Source organism: Heptranchias perlo, chromosome 9 (genome assembly GCF_035084215.1).
Source record: "Heptranchias perlo isolate sHepPer1 chromosome 9, sHepPer1.hap1, whole genome shotgun sequence".
NCBI classification, from domain to species: domain Eukaryota; kingdom Metazoa; phylum Chordata; class Chondrichthyes; order Hexanchiformes; family Hexanchidae; genus Heptranchias; species Heptranchias perlo.
This window is the reverse complement of record NC_090333.1, coordinates 5977419-5997305: the sequence shown is the minus strand read 5'-3', so window position 1 is coordinate 5997305 and position 19887 is coordinate 5977419. Positions and strand designations below refer to the sequence as shown.

At 45.6% G+C, this 19887-nt stretch overlaps 1 protein-coding gene across 1 annotated transcript in view; it reads left to right on the top strand.

Annotated features, from left to right (window-relative positions):
• Positions 1 to 527: 527 nt before the first annotated feature.
• The window catches only part of LOC137325606 (di-N-acetylchitobiase-like), a 33284-nt gene continuing 13924 nt past the window's right edge, over positions 528 to 19887 (top strand). Inside the window, exons 1-6 of the mRNA XM_067990872.1 lie at positions 528 to 722; positions 4509 to 4691; positions 5337 to 5475; positions 9378 to 9471; positions 12337 to 12484; positions 17162 to 17300. Coding sequence (XP_067846973.1) covers positions 528 to 722; positions 4509 to 4691; positions 5337 to 5475; positions 9378 to 9471; positions 12337 to 12484; positions 17162 to 17300 — 898 coding nt within the window. The remainder of the gene's footprint in view (positions 723 to 4508; positions 4692 to 5336; positions 5476 to 9377; positions 9472 to 12336; positions 12485 to 17161; positions 17301 to 19887) is intronic.

Sequence of the window (19887 nt, the reverse complement as noted above, 5' to 3'; positions counted from 1 at the left end):
ATAGTCAATTCTTGAGGTATCAAAGGCATGGATGAGGATTTCAGCAGCAGATGAGCTGAGGCAGGGTTGGAGAAGGCAACGTTATGGAGGTGGATGTAGGCAGTCTTGGTGATGGAGAGGATTTGTGGTCAGAAGCTCATCTCAGGGTCAAATAGGACTCCAAGTTTGCAAACGGTCTGGTTCAGCCTCAAACTGTGGTCATGGAGAGGGATGAAGCACTTTGAGACATTCTGAGGTCATGAAAGGCGCTAAAAAATGCAAGTTCATTCTTTTTCCTTTATTAGTTTCTCTGTTTGCTGTTGGCCAAGATTTGGAGGAAGGGGGAGAAGAGAACGTCCCTGTAAATGTTGCATTTCAGAGTATGAAGATTGTTTCAACATTTCACGATTGCCACATCCACCAACACAGAGAGAGAGAGAGAGAGAGACTCAGGAGGTGTCATCATCAGTCACATCCGGGTGGATGTAAATAAATGATCTTGCTGCATCTGGTGGATCTTCATATCGGGCAGAGCTCAGGCGGAGAGGATGCGCTGGAGTTTGGAATTGGTGCAGGCCCTGGTCGTGCTCGTGCTGTGGGTCTGCTGCGGCTCTGGGTCCGGCTGTCCATGTTCGGATCGGATTCTGTGCGAACCCGTGACCGTGGAGCATGAGTTCGAGGTGGGTGTTCGGGGGCCGGGGGTGGGTGTTCGTGGGCTGGTGGTGGATGTTCGTGGGTCGTGGGTGGGTGTTTGGGGGCCGGGGGTGGGTGTTCGTGGGTCGTGGGTGGATGTTTGGGGGCCGGGGGTGGGTGTTCGTGGCCGGGGGTGGATGTTCGTGGGTCGTGGGTGGGTGTTTGGGGGCCGGGGGTGGGTGTTCGGGGGCTGGGGGTGGGTGTTCATGGGCTGGGGGATGGTGTTCGGGGGCCGGGGGTGGGTGTTCGTGGGTCGTGGGTGGGTGTTCGGAACAGTCTGAGGGGTGTGGGTCAGGGTGAGGGACAGGTGGAGCTCTTGGGATGGGGGTAGAGTCGGGGGGGGGAACGTCCAATTATTGTTGAAATGCAAAGTGTATCATATTATAATCCGTATGTTAAAGTGTTAATATTGGTATAGTTACAGTTTGTATAAAATAGGACGAACAGTAGTATTGAGAAGTGCAAAGATATTTTAACAAGTGCAGCTTCCATAAAATGTGTTTTTAAATATATTTCTCCAATGTGCAGAGTCTTAAATGATGTGTGATCTAACTCCTGCAGTGTGTCTGTCTAATACCATGGTTAAGGTCACCGGTTTGTGGTTTCCACAGAATATTGAAAATCCTGGAATCTCATGTCATAAAAATGACATTTGACTTTTTCACTCATTGTAAAACTGGGACCTTGGCCACGATTAAACTGAATACAACGTAACAGATCTTTAAAAAATACATTGGTTGCAAAATGACTCTGTAACTGCTGACTGTATTGATGAGGTCAGTATTTACTTCAGAGCAATGTTACTAAGTGGGCAGTGTGGCAGCAACAAGAGCACCACCAATATAACCTGCAGGCTCGATGTGTTCATTCTGCTTTTATCCCACTTCCCCCACCTTCCCACCAAAAAAACATTCTTCTGACAGATGGGTGGGATAAAAGTCTCCTCTGTCTGTTGGTTCCAAGAATGAATAAACTTGAATTTATGTCGCACCTCATGTCCTCAGGATGTCCCAAAGAACTTCACATGAAATGAATCACTTTTTGAAGTGTTGTCGGCAAACTCAGCGGCAATTTTTTTTTATTTGTTCATGGGATGTGGGCGTCGCTGGCAATGCCAGCATTTATTGCCCATCCCGAATTGCCCTTGAGAAGGTGGTGGTGAGCCGCCTTCTTGAACCGCTGCAGTCCGTGTGGTGAAGGTTCTCCCACAGTGCTGTTAGGTAGGGAGTTCATGATTTTGATCCAGCGACGATGAAGGAATGGCGATATAATTCCAAGTTGGGATGGTGTGTGACTTGGAGGGGAACTTGCAGGTGGTGTTGTTCCCATGTGACTGCTGCCCTTGTCCTTCTAGGTGGTAGAGGTGGCGGGTTTGGGAGGTGCTGTCGAAGAAGCCTTGCACAGTTGCGACAATGCATCCCGTGGATGGTACACACTGCAGCCACTGTGCGCCGGTGGTGAAGGGAGTGAATGTTTAGGGTGGTGGATGGGGTACCAATCAAGCGGGCTGCATTGTCCTGGATGGTGTGGAGTTCTTGAGTGTTGTTGGAGCTGCACTCATCCAGGCAAGTGGAGAGTATTCCATCACACTCCTGACTCGTGCCTTGTAGATGGTGGAAAGGTTTTGGGAGTCAGGAGGTGAGTCAATCACCACAGAATACCCAACCTCTGACTTGCTCTTGTAGCCACCGAATTTATATGGCTGGTCCAGTTCAGTTTCTGGTCAATGGTGACCCCCAGGATGTTGATGATAATGCCGTTGAATGTCAAGGGGAGGTGGTTAGACTCTCTCTTGTTGGAGGTGGTCATTGCCTGGCACTTGTCTGGCGTGAATGTTACTTGCCACTATTCAGCCCAAACCTGGATGTTGTCCAGGTCTTGCTGCATTGGGGCTCGGACTGCTTCATTATCTGAGGGGTTGAGAATGGAACTGAACACTGTGCAATATTCAGTGAACATCCCCATTTCTGACCATATGATGGAGGGAAGATCATTGATGAAGCAGCTGAAGATGGTTGGGCCTTGGTCACTGCCCTGAGGAACTCCTGCAGCAATGTCTTGGGGCTGAGATGATTGTCCTCCAACAAGCACTCCCATCTTCCTTTGTGCTAGGTATGACTCTAGCCACTGGAGAGATTTCCCCCTGATTCCCATTGACTTCAATTTTACTCGGGCTCCTTGGTGCCACACTCGGTCAAATACTGCCTTGATTTCAAGGGCTGTCACTCTCACCTCACCTCTGGAATTCAGCTCTTTTGTCCATGTTTGGACCTAGGCTGTAATGAGGTCTGGAGGCGGGAACCAAACTGAGCATCGGTGAGCAGGTTAATGGTGAGTAAGTGTCGTTTGATAGCATTGTCGATGACACCTTCCATCACTTTGCTAATGATTGAGAGTAGACTGATGGGGCAGTAATTGGCCGGATTGGATTTGTCCTGCTTTTTGTGGACAGGACATACCTGGACAATTTTCCACATTGTTGGATAGATGCCAGTGTTGTCGTTGCACTGGAACAGTTTGGCTGGAGGCGTCGCGAGTCCTGGAGCACGAGTCTTCAGCACTACAGTCGGGATGTTGCCGGGGCCCATAACCTTTGATGTATGCAATGCACTCAGCTGTTTCTTGATATCACGTGGAGTGAATCGAATTGGCTGAAGACTGTCTTCTGTGATGGTGGGGATGTCAGGAGGAGGTTGAGATGGATCATCTACTTGGCACTTTTTGCTGAAGATGGTTGCAAATTCTTCAGCCTTGTCTTTTGCACTCACGTGTTGGACTCCGCCATCATTGAAGATGGGCATGTTTACAGAGCCTCCTCCTCCCGTTAGTTGTTCAATTGTCCACCACATTTCACGACTGGGTGTGGCAAGACTGCAGAGCTTTGATCTGAACCGTTGGTTGTTGTGGAATCTCTTATCTATGTGTATAGCATGTTGCTTCCGCTGTTTAGCATGCATGTAGTCCTGTGTTGCAGCTGCACCCAGTTGGCACCTCATTTTTAGGTACGCCTGGTGCTGCTCCTGACATGCTCTTCTGCACTCCTCAATGAATCAGGGTTGATCCCCTGGCTTTTTGGTAATGGTAGAGAGTGGAATATGCCGGGCTATGAGGTTACAGATTGTGCTGGAATACAATTCTGCTGATATGTGCAGAGCAAGGTCCCACAAACAGCAAGTTGCATGAATGAACAGTTAATGTGTTTCTGCTGATGTTGGTTGAGAGATAATTGTTGGCCAGGACACCAAGAGAACTCCCTGCTCTTCAATATTGCCAGCGTTCTATTAGATCCACTTTAACATCTCATCCAAAAGTCAACCCCTCCAACAATGCAGCACTCTCTCATTACTGCACAAAAGTGTCAGCTCAGATGATGCATGTTTGATAGTCTCAGTCCAACTCAAAGGGCCCAAATCACAAAACTGTGATGAACTAAACTGCAGCACTAAACAGGCAGTCTCATTTGAGAACACAGGATGGTTGGTGTGGGAAATGGAAAAATGTCACACTGGTGCAGTATGCGCTGTTTCTCTTTCTCGGGAACTATATTCTGATCTAGTCTTGCTGGTCTCATGGTAGAAATGCTTGATTTGACACCAGGTACCTTGAATGCAAAATTTTTTAAACTGGAACACTAAAATCCCTTGTATAAAGAGTTTATTTAGTTTAAGTTGTCCTTTTGAAGTGTATTGAGCACCAACACTTGGAATGGAGTATTGGGATGTGAGCTCCGTTTCCTCATGTTGTTCAGTTCCTCTCACCTGCACTATTGTGGAGATGGAAGTTCTGAGAGGTTGTTGCTCTTTAGCATATTCTTTTTTTCTGGTGGCTGCATTTAGATCGACATTGGTGGCAACCTGAGAATCAGTTCACCAGCCGTTCCTTACCCCGTAACCTGGGGAAATGATAATGGGCCAAATTTTGCTCTAACAGGGCATCTAACGGTGCTTGCCGTTACTTGGACCTGCCCTTGCACGTTTTTGAGTGGCAAGTTGCTGAAAGTGCGAACTGATAACGGGGCAGTGAGTGAAACAGGGCATTTGGGAGCTGAGTCAACAGGCCAAGAAACAGGGTATCTCCTTAACCAATGAGATTGAAGGTAGTGAAATTAACAGTGCAAGGATTGAGAAGTGAGTGAAAGGGGAAGTGAAAAAAAGTTTTAATTTTAAAATTGACATTTTTAAAATCTCCAACAGCAATTAAATCCTGAAGGAATGAGACTCCACTCTTGTAATAGTTAATTATCAGTGCCAGAGATCTTGATTGCCGATAATGAACACATTCACCGTCGTTAAAAAGTTACTTGGACTGGAATGGAAAAGACGTAACTTTCCATGGCGAGTTCAGTTTGAATCTCCTGCACAAATACATGAACTTCACGTCGTTCAATGCATTTTAAGGTTGAGCAAGATAGCTGGATGCTGTTTTCGTGAAGCTAACAGCGGAGCAGCCCAACTCGGTCAGCAACTTGTGGATGTTTGAGTTTAACTGCGTATCTGCCCCTCGCCTGAAGTTGCTGTACCATTTACACATAAATAAAACGAGCCCCATTCGCCTCACCGTTATTTTGTCAACAAAATCTGGGCCATCGATTGTGAAAATATCTATTTTTAAATGGCAGTTTTCTGCCCTTCATTACTGCAATTGACTGCTTTATTTTGTACTAGGTCTTTGTCTTTGATGTTGGAGGAAAGGATTGGAAGTATTATGACTGGTCTAAGGTCACGACTATTGCAGCCTTTGGACCATACGATCCTGAGCTTTTGTGTTATGCTCATGCGAATCAAGTTCGAGTTGTCCTGAGAGGTAACTAATTTTATCACAGAAAAAACAAATGTCCTTCTGTCTTCCAATGCAAGCTGTATTATTGAAAACCACATAAAAGGACATTCAGTGCACAGCCTTGAATTGCTATTTTTGACATTACAGTGCTGAAATTCCCCTCCAGCTCCGGTACAGCTCTCGCAAATTATTCTACATTCCATCTATTGCATGTGAAAAATCTTATATCCACACACACCTCCTGTCAACAAAACCTTACTTTCTGTTCTCAAGTTTTTCACACTTTTGTTGCAACTTTTTCCATTTATAAATTCCTCTGTCCACATTTATAATGGGAACTGTCTCCGTAAACTTGATGCACTGTAATTACATCCTCCCCACCAGTGGTGGCACTGTAGCACCTCTGTTTTGCATCTTTCAGCTCAAATTGCCATTTAAATAAAAATTACAATTGATCAAAGTATTATATTAAATATTAGGACAAAATTCATGATTTCACAATGGGGACTGAGTTACATCTGAACACCCTGGTTGAATTATCCCCCACACTCCAATCCTGCTTCGTCTGAATACGACACAAGTCAGGACTCTCTTTGTCCATTGCCATGGGAGATTGACTGGTGATGTATTTTTATTCTACTTTTCACCTCCCAAACTTGCTGGATTCGTGAGCACTGAATGGGAGTCTTCTGATCTAGGAGTAGGGGAGGGGGAGAATTCTGAGGAGGGAGATTGTGGGATCCAGCAAGGACTCAGGAGATGGTCAGGGATTGCTGGGATCTGGCAGTATTGGGGAGATCGGGGAATGGAGGGTCTAACATGTCTTGTTGGGGAGGAGGGTGGTCTAATGGAATGCGACCAAACTGCTATTGACATCTTTGGAAGCATCAGTCCCTCACCCCTCACATGTTCCTGCAAGTTAGGTGCCCGAACCACCGCTTCCCTCATCGTCGCCCTATTCCGATCTTCTGTACTTGCCTGGAGCATTTAAGCAGAAATGCTTGGTTAAGAAAGCCGTAAAAAGCACAAACAAATCATTGGGATTCATTTCTGGAGGAAAATAATTCACAGCAGAGAAGTTATGTTAATCATGTATAGGTCCTTGGTTAGAAAACACTGAGAGTACTGTGCACAGTTCTGGTCTCCATACTACAAAAAGATACAGAAGTACTGGAGAAAGTGCAAAAAGGATTTACAAGGATGATATCAGAACTGAGAGAGTATAACTATCAGGAAAGACTGAACAGGCTGGGGCTCTTTTCTCTAGAAAAGGGAAGACTGAGTGGTGATCTGATAGAGGTCTTTAAAATTATGAATTGGCAAGATGTAACGAGTGCCACAGGAATCAGTGTCCTAGTACATGAATCACAAAAAGTTAGTATGCAGGTACAGCAAGTGATTAGGAAGGCAAATGGAATATTGTCATTTATTGCAAGGGGAATGGAATATAAAAGTAGAGATGTTTTGCTACAGTTGTACAGGGCATTGGTGAGACCACATCTCGAATACTGTGTGCAGTTTTGGTCTTCTTATTTAAGAAAGGAAATAATTGCTTGGAGGTAGTTCAGAGAAGGTTCACTCGACTGATTCCTCAGATGAGGGGGTTATCTTTTGAGGAAAGGTTGGATAAGTTGGGCCTGCATACACTGGAATTTAGAAGAACGAGAGGTTATCTTATTGAAACATATGAGATCCTGAGGGGACTAGAAGGGTAGATGATGAGAGGAGGTTTCCCTTTGTGGGAGATACTAGAACTAGGGGCCACCAGTTTAAAAATAATGGGTCTCCCATTTAAGACGGAGGTGTGGAGGAATTTTTTCTCTCAGAGGGTCGTGAGTCTGTCGAACTCCCTTGCCAGGGAGCGGTGGAGGCAGGGTCATTGAATGTTTCTAAGGCTGAGTTAGATAGACTCCTGATTAACAAGGGAGTCAAAGGTTATAGTCGGTAGACAGGTAAGTGGGGTTGAGGTCACAATCAGATCAATCATGATCTTACCAAATAGCAGAGCAGGCTCGAGGAGCCGAATGGCCTACCCCAGCTCTCGTATGTTCATATGTTCATAATTTTCCATTTGTGGGCAAGTCGAAAACTAGAGGTAATCCAAAACTATAAGATAGTCACAAATAAATCCAATAGGGAATTCAGGAAAAACTTCTTTCGTCAGTGAGTGATAAGAATGTGGAACTTGCAACCACATGGAGTGGCTGATGCAAATGACACAGATGCATTTAAGGGGAAGCTGCAGAAGTATATGAGGGAGAAGGATATGTCCAGGCTTTGGAGACAGGCTGAGGCCTTCAAATAAAAACTGTTCACACCATCACTTGATGGCCGTCGTGTGGAACTATTGGTTTGATGGTTGATGAGGTCACTAAGGGAGTGAAAGGGGAGGGGGGACGAGAGGGACTTACTCACGTGGCTCAAGGTCTTGAGCGGCCAATAATTCGAGCTCTTATCTGCTGCCGTCATTGGAGTTTTTCACAAACATTTCATTCATTATGCTCGATACAAAATATACCCGGAAACTGTGGATTCAGTATCTGTTGCCATTTTGTAACAACGTGAACCACTTTCAGTTGCATATTAACAAGGTTTTACATAGAATGACAAACAGAGAATGTACAGCACAGAAACAGGCCATTCGGCCCAAATGATCTCTGCCTCCTCGCACCCCTCTTCATCTAACCCTATCAGTATATCTTTCTCGTGCTTTCTCCCCCATGCGTTGATCCAGCTTCCCCTTAAATGCATCTATGCTATTTGAACATAAGAACATAAGAAATAGGAGCAGGACTAGGCCAGACGGCCCCTCGATCCTGCTCCGCCATTCAATAAGATCATGGCTGATCTTCGACCTCAACTCCACTTTCCCGCCCGATCCCCATATCCCTTGATTCCCCTAGATTCCAAAAATCTATCCATATCAGCCTTGAATGTACTCAACGACTGAGCATCCACAGTCCTCTGGGGTAGAGAAATCCAAAGATTCACAACCCTCAGAGTGAAGAAATTGCTCCTCATCTCAGTCCGAAATGGCTGACCCTTTATCCTGATATCAGAGCCAGACCTTTCAGGAGTGAGATTGGAAAACATTTCGACACACAAAGGGTCGTAGAAGTTTGGAACTCTCTTCCACAAACGGCAATTGATACTAGCTCAATTGCTAAATGTAAATGTGAGATGGATAGCTTTTTGTCAACCAAAGGTATTAAGGGATATGGTCCAAAGGCAGGTCTCTGAAGCTGGATCACAGATCAGCCATGATCTTATCAAATTGTGGAGCAAGCATGAGGGGCTGAATGGCCTACTCCTGTTCCTATGTTCCTATATTGTGCCCTCTAGCTCTGGACTCTTCAGCCAGTGGAAGCAGCCTTTTGGCATTTACCTTGTCAAGCCCTCTCAGAATCTTATATTTTTCAATGAGATCATCTCTCATTCCTCGAAACTCCAGAGAGTATCGGCCCATTGTACTCAATCTCTCTTCATTGGACAACCCTCTCATCCCAGGAATCAATCTAGTGAACCTTCGCTGCACCATCCCCAGGGCAAGTATATCCTTCCTTAGGTCAGGAGGCCAAAACTGCACACAGTATTCCAGGTGTGGTCTCCATAAGCCCCTGTACAATTGTAGCAAGACTTCCTCACTCTTGGACTCCAACCCCCTTTGCAATAAAGGCCAACATACCATTTGTCTTCCTAATTGCTTGTTGTACCGGCATGTTAACTTCCTGTGTTTTGTATACCAGGACACCCAATTCTCTCTGAACACCAACATTTAATAGTTTCTCTCCATTTAAAAATTTTCTGTTTTTCTATTCTTCCGACCAAAGTGAATAACCTCACATTTCTCCACATTATAATCCATCTGCCACCTTCTTGCCCACTCACTTAACCTCTCTATATCCCTTTTTGTGCCCTCCTCACAGCTGACTTTGCCCCAACTACTCCTTGTGGGAGCAAATTCCACAGAAGTAACAGATGTCAGGGCAGCAATCTGACTCCCAACGGTACTAAAATCAAGTAAAGCAACGACCCTCCGTTCCCCTCTCCCTCTATCCAGGAGTCTGTCCTGCACCAGCTTAAGTTCGTACCGGTAAAGTGAGACCCTGCCCGTTCCTCTCTACCTTAGTCCAGGAATCTGTTCCGCACCAGCTTGAGTTTGTACCGGCTGCTATCATTTCCACCTGATGCAAAACAGCATTTTGAAACATCCGAGATCTTTTTAAACATTCTGTGGAATCTTTTTAATTTTAGGAGGAAGCAAACACTCCCATTCACTCCCTCCCTATCATTAAAAATTAACTGGGAGAAAGTGGAGCTCTGCACCAGCATCCATCCAGACATGCACAGTACTCCTTTACAGCTGATATCAGTGTAACTTTGGTCTGGCGACTCTGTACCGCACTCGGCAGAGACTGGCAGCTGCAGCATATCTGCAGTCTTAGTGATGAAAGGTAAAGTAAAAGGGAAATTTACCACTGATATCAGGGAGTTCAAAGAGTGATCAACAGATGGAATGAATTCCCAGATCCGGTCGATGGGACGAAAATCCGAGGAATCATTTAAATAGCAACTGAATGCAACAATGGGGTGGGGATTTGGGAGTTTTCTGGATGGGCCGAGTGGCCTCCCTCGTAATTATCTTGTGTGTACATTAAATTTGATAACATTGTACGACTGCGTCACATTTGTCTTGAATTCCTCTGAGCATCAGTCAACTGTGATATTAACCCACTTATTTTGTGGGAGTTAGTGCCTGAGTTAAAATAAAGCAAAATACCTTCAAGAAAGAACTTGCATTTATATAGCACCTTTCATGCCCTCAGGACATCTCAAGTCAATTTGCAGCCAATGAATAACTTTTTGAAGTGGAGTCACTGTCTTTTTGTCGGCAAAATTTCGGCCACCTATTTTGTTCACCGCTGAGGTCCAAAAAACAGAAAATGAGATAAATAACCAGTTATAAATGAGTCCTGGTCAAATTCGATCCCTCAACCAACACCGAAACAAAAACCAGATTATCTGGTCATTTATTTTATTGCTGTTTGCGCGAGCTGACCGTGTGCAAATTGGCTGTCGCTTTTCCCACCTTTACAACAGTGATTATGCTTCAAGAGTACTTCATTGGCTGTGAACAACAATAACAACTTGCATTTGTATAGCGCCTTTAATGTAGTAAAACATCCCAGGACGTTTCACAAGAGCGATTATCAAACAAAATTTGAGATATAGCCACATAAGGAGATATTAGGACAGGGAACTAAAAGCTCGGTCAATGAGGTAGTTTTTTTGATTCGTTCGTTCGGTGTGGGCGTCGCTGGCAAGGTCAGCATTTATTGCCCATCCCTAATTGCCCTTGAGAAGGTGGTGGTGAGCCGCCTTCTTGAACCGCTGCAGTCCGTGTGGTGAAGGTACTCCCACAGTGCTGTCAGGTGGGAAGTTCCAGGATTTTGACCCAGCGACGATGACGGCACGGTGATATATTTCCAAGTCGGGATGGTGTGTGACTTGAAGGGGAACGTGCAGGTGGTGTTGTTCCCATGTGCCTGATGCCCTTGTCCTTCTAGGTGGTAGAGTTCGCGGGTTTGGGAGGTGATGTCGATGAAGCCTTGGTGAGTTGCTGCAGTGCATCCTGTAGATGGTACATACTGCAGCCACAGTGATGAAGGGAGTGAATGTTTAGGGTGGTGGATGGGGTGGCAGTCAAACAGGTTGCTGTGTCCTGGATGGTGTCGAGCTTCTTGAGTGTTGTTGGAGCTACACTCATCCAGGCAAGTGGAGATTATGCCATCACACTCCTGACTCGTGTCTTGTAGATGGTGGAAAGGCTTTGGGGAGTCAGAAGGTGAGTCACTCGCTGGAGTGTCTTCAAGGAGGAGAGAGAGGGAGAGAGGCAAAAAGGCTGAGGGAGGGAATTCCAGAGCTTCAGGCCGAGGCAGCTGAAGGCATGGCCGCCAGTGGTGGAGCGATTAAAATCGGCGATGCGCAAGAGTCCAGAATTGGAGGAACGCAGAGTTGTCGGAGGGTTGTATAGCTGGAGGCATTTGCAGAGATAGGGAGGGGAGAGGCCATGGTGGGATTTGAAACAAGGATGATTGTAAAGGTTAGAAACGCGGCAGCCAATTCGCGCACAGTAAGATCCCGCAAACAGCAATAAAATTAATGACCAAATAATCTGGTTTACATTTCGTTGTTGGTTGAGGGATAGATTTTAAATTCGAGGTGTCGGTGGACTGGGAACCAATGTAGGTCAGCGAGCACAGGTGTGATTGGTGAATGGGAATTGGTGTGAGTTAGGATACGGGCAGCAGAGTTCTGGATGAGCTCAAGGTTTTGGAGGGTGGAAGATGAGAGGCCGGTGGGGGAGCATTGGAATAGTCAATTCTTGAGGTATCAAAGGCATGGATGAGGATTTCAGCAGCAGATGAGCTGAGGCAGGGTTGGAGAAGGCAACGTTATGGAGGTGGATGTAGGCAGTCTTGGTGATGGAGAGGATTTGTGGTCAGAAGCTCATCTCAGGGTCAAATAGGACTCCAAGTTTGCAAACGGTCTGGTTCAGCCTCAAACTGTGGTCATGGAGAGGGATGAAGCACTTTGAGACATTCTGAGGTCATGAAAGGCGCTAAAAAATGCAAGTTCATTCTTTTTCCTTTATTAGTTTCTCTGTTTGCTGTTGGCCAAGATTTGGAGGAAGGGGGAGAAGAGAACGTCCCTGTAAATGTTGCATTTCAGAGTATGAAGATTGTTTCAACATTTCACGATTGCCACATCCACCAACACAGAGAGAGAGAGAGAGAGAGACTCAGGAGGTGTCATCATCAGTCACATCCGGGTGGATGTAAATAAATGATCTTGCTGCATCTGGTGGATCTTCATATCGGGCAGAGCTCAGGCGGAGAGGATGCGCTGGAGTTTGGAATTGGTGCAGGCCCTGGTCGTGCTCGTGCTGTGGGTCTGCTGCGGCTCTGGGTCCGGCTGTCCATGTTCGGATCGGATTCTGTGCGAACCCGTGACCGTGGAGCATGAGTTCGAGGTGGGTGTTCGGGGGCCGGGGGTGGGTGTTCGTGGGCTGGTGGTGGATGTTCGTGGGTCGTGGGTGGGTGTTTGGGGGCCGGGGGTGGGTGTTCGTGGGTCGTGGGTGGATGTTTGGGGGCCGGGGGTGGGTGTTCGTGGCCGGGGGTGGATGTTCGTGGGTCGTGGGTGGGTGTTTGGGGGCCGGGGGTGGGTGTTCGGGGGCTGGGGGTGGGTGTTCATGGGCTGGGGGATGGTGTTCGGGGGCCGGGGGTGGGTGTTCGTGGGTCGTGGGTGGGTGTTCGGAACAGTCTGAGGGGTGTGGGTCGGGGTGAGGGACAGGTGGAGCTATTGGGATGGGGGTAGAGTCGGGGGGGGGAACGTCCAATTATTGTTGAAATGCAAAGTGTATCATATTATAATCCGTATGTTAAAGTGTTAATATTGGTATAGTTACAGTTTGTATAAAATAGGACGAACAGTAGTATTGAGAAGTGCAAAGATATTTTAACAAGTGCAGCTTCCATAAAATGTGTTTTTAAATATATTTCTCCAATGTGCAGAGTCTTAAATGATGTGTGATCTAACTCCTGCAGTGTGTCTGTCTAATACCATGGTTGAGGTCACCGGTTTGTGGTTTCCACAGAATATTGAAAATCCTGGAATCTCATGTCATAAAAATGACAGTTGAGTTTTTCACTCATTGTAAAACTGGGACCTTGGCCACGATTAAACTGAATACAACGTAACAGATCTTTAAAAAATACATTGGTTGCAAAATGACTCTGTAACTGCTGACTGTATTGATGAGGTCAGTATTTACTTCAGAGCAATGTTACTAAGTGGGCAGTGTGGCAGCAACAAGAGCACCACCAATATAACCTGCAGGCTCGATGTGTTCATTCTGCTTTTATCCCACTTCCCCCACCTTCCCACCAAAAAAACATTCTTCTGACAGATGGGTGGGATAAAAGTCTCCTCTGTCTGTTGGTTCCAAGAATGAATAAACTTGAATTTATGTCGCACCTCATGTCCTCAGGATGTCCCAAAGAACTTCACATGAAATGAATCACTTTTTGAAGTGTTGTCGGCAAACTCAGCGGCAATTTTTTTTTATTTGTTCATGGGATGTGGGCGTCGCTGGCAATGCCAGCATTTATTGCCCATCCCGAATTGCCCTTGAGAAGGTGGTGGTGAGCCGCCTTCTTGAACCGCTGCAGTCCGTGTGGTGAAGGTTCTCCCACAGTGCTGTTAGGTAGGGAGTTCATGATTTTGATCCAGCGACGATGAAGGAATGGCGATATAATTCCAAGTTGGGATGGTGTGTGACTTGGAGGGGAACTTGCAGGTGGTGTTGTTCCCATGTGACTGCTGCCCTTGTCCTTCTAGGTGGTAGAGGTGGCGGGTTTGGGAGGTGCTGTCGAAGAAGCCTTGCACAGTTGCGACAATGCATCCCGTGGATGGTACACACTGCAGCCACTGTGCGCCGGTGGTGAAGGGAGTGAATGTTTAGGGTGGTGGATGGGGTACCAATCAAGCGGGCTGCATTGTCCTGGATGGTGTGGAGTTCTTGAGTGTTGTTGGAGCTGCACTCATCCAGGCAAGTGGAGAGTATTCCATCACACTCCTGACTCGTGCCTTGTAGATGGTGGAAAGGTTTTGGGAGTCAGGAGGTGAGTCAATCACCACAGAATACCCAACCTCTGACTTGCTCTTGTAGCCACCGAATTTATATGGCTGGTCCAGTTCAGTTTCTGGTCAATGGTGACCCCCAGGATGTTGATGATAATGCCGTTGAATGTCAAGGGGAGGTGGTTAGACTCTCTCTTGTTGGAGGTGGTCATTGCCTGGCACTTGTCTGGCGTGAATGTTACTTGCCACTATTCAGCCCAAACCTGGATGTTGTCCAGGTCTTGCTGCATTGGGGCTCGGACTGCTTCATTATCTGAGGGGTTGAGAATGGAACTGAACACTGTGCAATATTCAGTGAACATCCCCATTTCTGACCATATGATGGAGGGAAGATCATTGATGAAGCAGCTGAAGATGGTTGGGCCTTGGTCACTGCCCTGAGGAACTCCTGCAGCAATGTCTTGGGGCTGAGATGATTGTCCTCCAACAAGCACTCCCATCTTCCTTTGTGCTAGGTATGACTCTAGCCACTGGAGAGATTTCCCCCTGATTCCCATTGACTTCAATTTTACTCGGGCTCCTTGGTGCCACACTCGGTCAAATACTGCCTTGATTTCAAGGGCTGTCACTCTCACCTCACCTCTGGAATTCAGCTCTTTTGTCCATGTTTGGACCTAGGCTGTAATGAGGTCTGGAGGCGGGAACCAAACTGAGCATCGGTGAGCAGGTTAATGGTGAGTAAGTGTCGTTTGATAGCATTGTCGATGACACCTTCCATCACTTTGCTAATGATTGAGAGTAGACTGATGGGGCAGTAATTGGCCGGATTGGATTTGTCCTGCTTTTTGTGGACAGGACATACCTGGACAATTTTCCACATTGTTGGATAGATGCCAGTGTTGTAGTTGCACTGGAACAGTTTGGCTGGAGGCGTCGCAAGTCCTGGAGCACGAGTCTTCAGCACTACAGTCGGGATGTTGCCGGGGCCCATAACCTTTGATGTATGCAATGCACTCAGCTGTTTCTTGATATCACGTGGAGTGAATCGAATTGGCTGAAGACTGTCTTCTGTGATGGTGGGGATGTCAGGAGGAGGTTGAGATGGATCATCTACTTGGCACTTTTTGCTGAAGATGGTTGCAAATTCTTCAGCCTTGTCTTTTGCACTCACGTGTTGGACTCCGCCATCATTGAAGATGGGCATGTTTACAGAGCCTCCTCCTCCCGTTAGTTGTTCAATTGTCCACCACATTTCACGACTGGGTGTGGCAAGACTGCAGAGCTTTGATCTGAACCGTTGGTTGTTGTGGAATCTCTTATCTATGTGTATAGCATGTTGCTTCCGCTGTTTAGCATGCATGTAGTCCTGTGTTGCAGCTGCACCCAGTTGGCACCTCATTTTTAGGTACGCCTGGTGCTGCTCCTGACATGCTCTTCTGCACTCCTCAATGAATCAGGGTTGATCCCCTGGCTTTTTGGTAATGGTAGAGAGTGGAATATGCCGGGCTATGAGGTTACAGATTGTGCTGGAATACAATTCTGCTGATATGTGCAGAGCAAGGTCCCACAAACAGCAAGTTGCATGAATGAACAGTTAATGTGTTTCTGCTGATGTTGGTTGAGAGATAATTGTTGGCCAGGACACCAAGAGAACTCCCTGCTCTTCAATATTGCCAGCGTTCTATTAGATCCACTTTAACATCTCATCCAAAAGTCAACCCCTCCAACAATGCAGCACTCTCTCATTACTGCACAAAAGTGTCAGCTCAGATGATGCATGTTTGATAGTCTCAGTCCAACTCAAAGGGCCCAAATCACAAAACTGTGATGAACTAAACTGCAGCACTAAACAGGCAGTCTCATTTGAGAACACAGGATGGTTGGTGTGGGAAATGGAAAAATGTCACACTGGTGCAGTATGCGCTGTTTCTCTTTCTCGGGAACTATATTCTGATCTAGTCTTGCTGGTCTCATGGTAGAAATGCTTGATTTGACACCAGGTACCTTGAATGCAAAATTTTTTAAACTGGAACACTAAAATCCCTTGTATAAAGAGTTTATTTAGTTTAAGTTGTCCTTTTGAAGTGTATTGAGCACCAACACTTGGAATGGAGTATTGGGATGTGAGCTCCGTTTCCTCATGTTGTTCAGTTCCTCTCACCTGCACTATTGTGGAGATGGAAGTTCTGAGAGGTTGTTGCTCTTTAGCATATTCTTTTTTTCTGGTGGCTGCATTTAGATCGACATTGGTGGCAACCTGAGAATCAGTTCACCAGCCGTTCCTTACCCCGTAACCTGGGGAAATGATAATGGGCCAAATTTTGCTCTAACAGGGCATCTAACGGTGCTTGCCGTTACTTGGACCTGCCCTTGCACGTTTTTGAGTGGCAAGTTGCTGAAAGTGCGAACTGATAACGGGGCAGTGAGTGAAACAGGGCATTTGGGAGCTGAGTCAACAGGCCAAGAAACAGGGTATCTCCTTAACCAATGAGATTGAAGGTAGTGAAATTAACAGTGCAAGGATTGAGAAGTGAGTGAAAGGGGAAGTGAAAAAAAGTTTTAATTTTAAAATTGACATTTTTAAAATCTCCAACAGCAATTAAATCCTGAAGGAATGAGACTCCACTCTTGTAATAGTTAATTATCAGTGCCAGAGATCTTGATTGCCGATAATGAACACATTCACCGTCGTTAAAAAGTTACTTGGACTGGAATGGAAAAGACGTAACTTTCCATGGCGAGTTCAGTTTGAATCTCCTGCACAAATACATGAACTTCACGTCGTTCAATGCATTTTAAGGTTGAGCAAGATAGCTGGATGCTGTTTTCGTGAAGCTAACAGCGGAGCAGCCCAACTCGGTCAGCAACTTGTGGATGTTTGAGTTTAACTGCGTATCTGCCCCTCGCCTGAAGTTGCTGTACCATTTACACATAAATAAAACGAGCCCCATTCGCCTCACCGTTATTTTGTCAACAAAATCTGGGCCATCGATTGTGAAAATATCTATTTTTAAATGGCAGTTTTCTGCCCTTCATTACTGCAATTGACTGCTTTATTTTGTACTAGGTCTTTGTCTTTGATGTTGGAGGAAAGGATTGGAAGTATTATGACTGGTCTAAGGTCACGACTATTGCAGCCTTTGGACCATACGATCCTGAGCTTTTGTGTTATGCTCATGCGAATCAAGTTCGAGTTGTCCTGAGAGGTAACTAATTTTATCACAGAAAAAACAAATGTCCTTCTGTCTTCCAATGCAAGCTGTATTATTGAAAACCACATAAAAGGACATTCAGTGCACAGCCTTGAATTGCTATTTTTGACATTACAGTGCTGAAATTCCCCTCCAGCTCCGGTACAGCTCTCGCAAATTATTCTACATTCCATCTATTGCATGTGAAAAATCTTATATCCACACACACCTCCTGTCAACAAAACCTTACTTTCTGTTCTCAAGTTTTTCACACTTTTGTTGCAACTTTTTCCATTTATAAATTCCTCTGTCCACATTTATAATGGGAACTGTCTCCGTAAACTTGATGCACTGTAATTACATCCTCCCCACCAGTGGTGGCACTGTAGCACCTCTGTTTTGCATCTTTCAGCTCAAATTGCCATTTAAATAAAAATTACAATTGATCAAAGTATTATATTAAATATTAGGACAAAATTCATGATTTCACAATGGGGACTGAGTTACATCTGAACACCCTGGTTGAATTATCCCCCACACTCCAATCCTGCTTCGTCTGAATACGACACAAGTCAGGACTCTCTTTGTCCATTGCCATGGGAGATTGACTGGTGATGTATTTTTATTCTACTTTTCACCTCCCAAACTTGCTGGATTCGTGAGCACTGAATGGGAGTCTTCTGATCTAGGAGTAGGGGAGGGGGAGAATTCTGAGGAGGGAGATTGTGGGATCCAGCAAGGACTCAGGAGATGGTCAGGGATTGCTGGGATCTGGCAGTATTGGGGAGATCGGGGAATGGAGGGTCTAACATGTCTTGTTGGGGAGGAGGGTGGTCTAATGGAATGCGACCAAACTGCTATTGACATCTTTGGAAGCATCAGTCCCTCACCCCTCACATGTTCCTGCAAGTTAGGTGCCCGAACCACCGCTTCCCTCATCGTCGCCCTATTCCGATCTTCTGTACTTGCCTGGAGCATTTAAGCAGAAATGCTTGGTTAAGAAAGCCGTAAAAAGCACAAACAAATCATTGGGATTCATTTCTGGAGGAAAATAATTCACAGCAGAGAAGTTATGTTAATCATGTATAGGTCCTTGGTTAGAAAACACTGAGAGTACTGTGCACAGTTCTGGTCTCCATACTACAAAAAGATACAGAAGTACTGGAGAAAGTGCAAAAAGGATTTACAAGGATGATATCAGAACTGAGAGAGTATAACTATCAGGAAAGACTGAACAGGCTGGGGCTCTTTTCTCTAGAAAAGGGAAGACTGAGTGGTGATCTGATAGAGGTCTTTAAAATTATGAATTGGCAAGATGTAACGAGTGCCACAGGAATCAGTGTCCTAGTACATGAATCACAAAAAGTTAGTATGCAGGTACAGCAAGTGATTAGGAAGGCAAATGGAATATTGTCATTTATTGCAAGGGGAATGGAATATAAAAGTAGAGATGTTTTGCTACAGTTGTACAGGGCATTGGTGAGACCACATCTCGAATACTGTGTGCAGTTTTGGTCTTCTTATTTAAGAAAGGAAATAATTGCTTGGAGGTAGTTCAGAGAAGGTTCACTCGACTGATTCCTCAGATGAGGGGGTTATCTTTTGAGGAAAGGTTGGATAAGTTGGGCCTGCATACACTGGAATTTAGAAGAACGAGAGGTTATCTTATTGAAACATATGAGATCCTGAGGGGACTAGAAGGGTAGATGATGAGAGGAGGTTTCCCTTTGTGGGAGATACTAGAACTAGGGGCCACCAGTTTAAAAATAATGGGTCTCCCATTTAAGACGGAGGTGTGGAGGAATTTTTTCTCTCAGAGGGTCGTGAGTCTGTCGAACTCCCTTGCCAGGGAGCGGTGGAGGCAGGGTCATTGAATGTTTCTAAGGCTGAGTTAGATAGACTCCTGATTAACAAGGGAGTCAAAGGTTATAGTCGGTAGACAGGTAAGTGGGGTTGAGGTCACAATCAGATCAATCATGATCTTACCAAATAGCAGAGCAGGCTCGAGGAGCCGAATGGCCTACCCCAGCTCTCGTATGTTCATATGTTCATAATTTTCCATTTGTGGGCAAGTCGAAAACTAGAGGTAATCCAAAACTATAAGATAGTCACAAATAAATCCAATAGGGAATTCAGGAAAAACTTCTTTCGTCAGTGAGTGATAAGAATGTGGAACTTGCAACCACATGGAGTGGCTGATGCAAATGACACAGATGCATTTAAGGGGAAGCTGCAGAAGTATATGAGGGAGAAGGATATGTCCAGGCTTTGGAGACAGGCTGAGGCCTTCAAATAAAAACTGTTCACACCATCACTTGATGGCCGTCGTGTGGAACTATATAACCACAGGCCACATTATAGGCAAAATCCAATTACAAAGGTGACAGGACAGGCGTCACCAGATGTGAACACAATTAAAATAGAAAAACAAAAGATACTGTTGACAAAGAATTTTTGAACAGAAAGATGACAGGACATACTGTTTTTAATAACCTATAAATAGATAGGTGGAACTTTTATTCCCTGGCACAGCAGCAGTCTGCCACTGATGCCAGGATTTAGAATGAAGAATGCAGTTTAATGAAAGCCCGACCCAATTGTG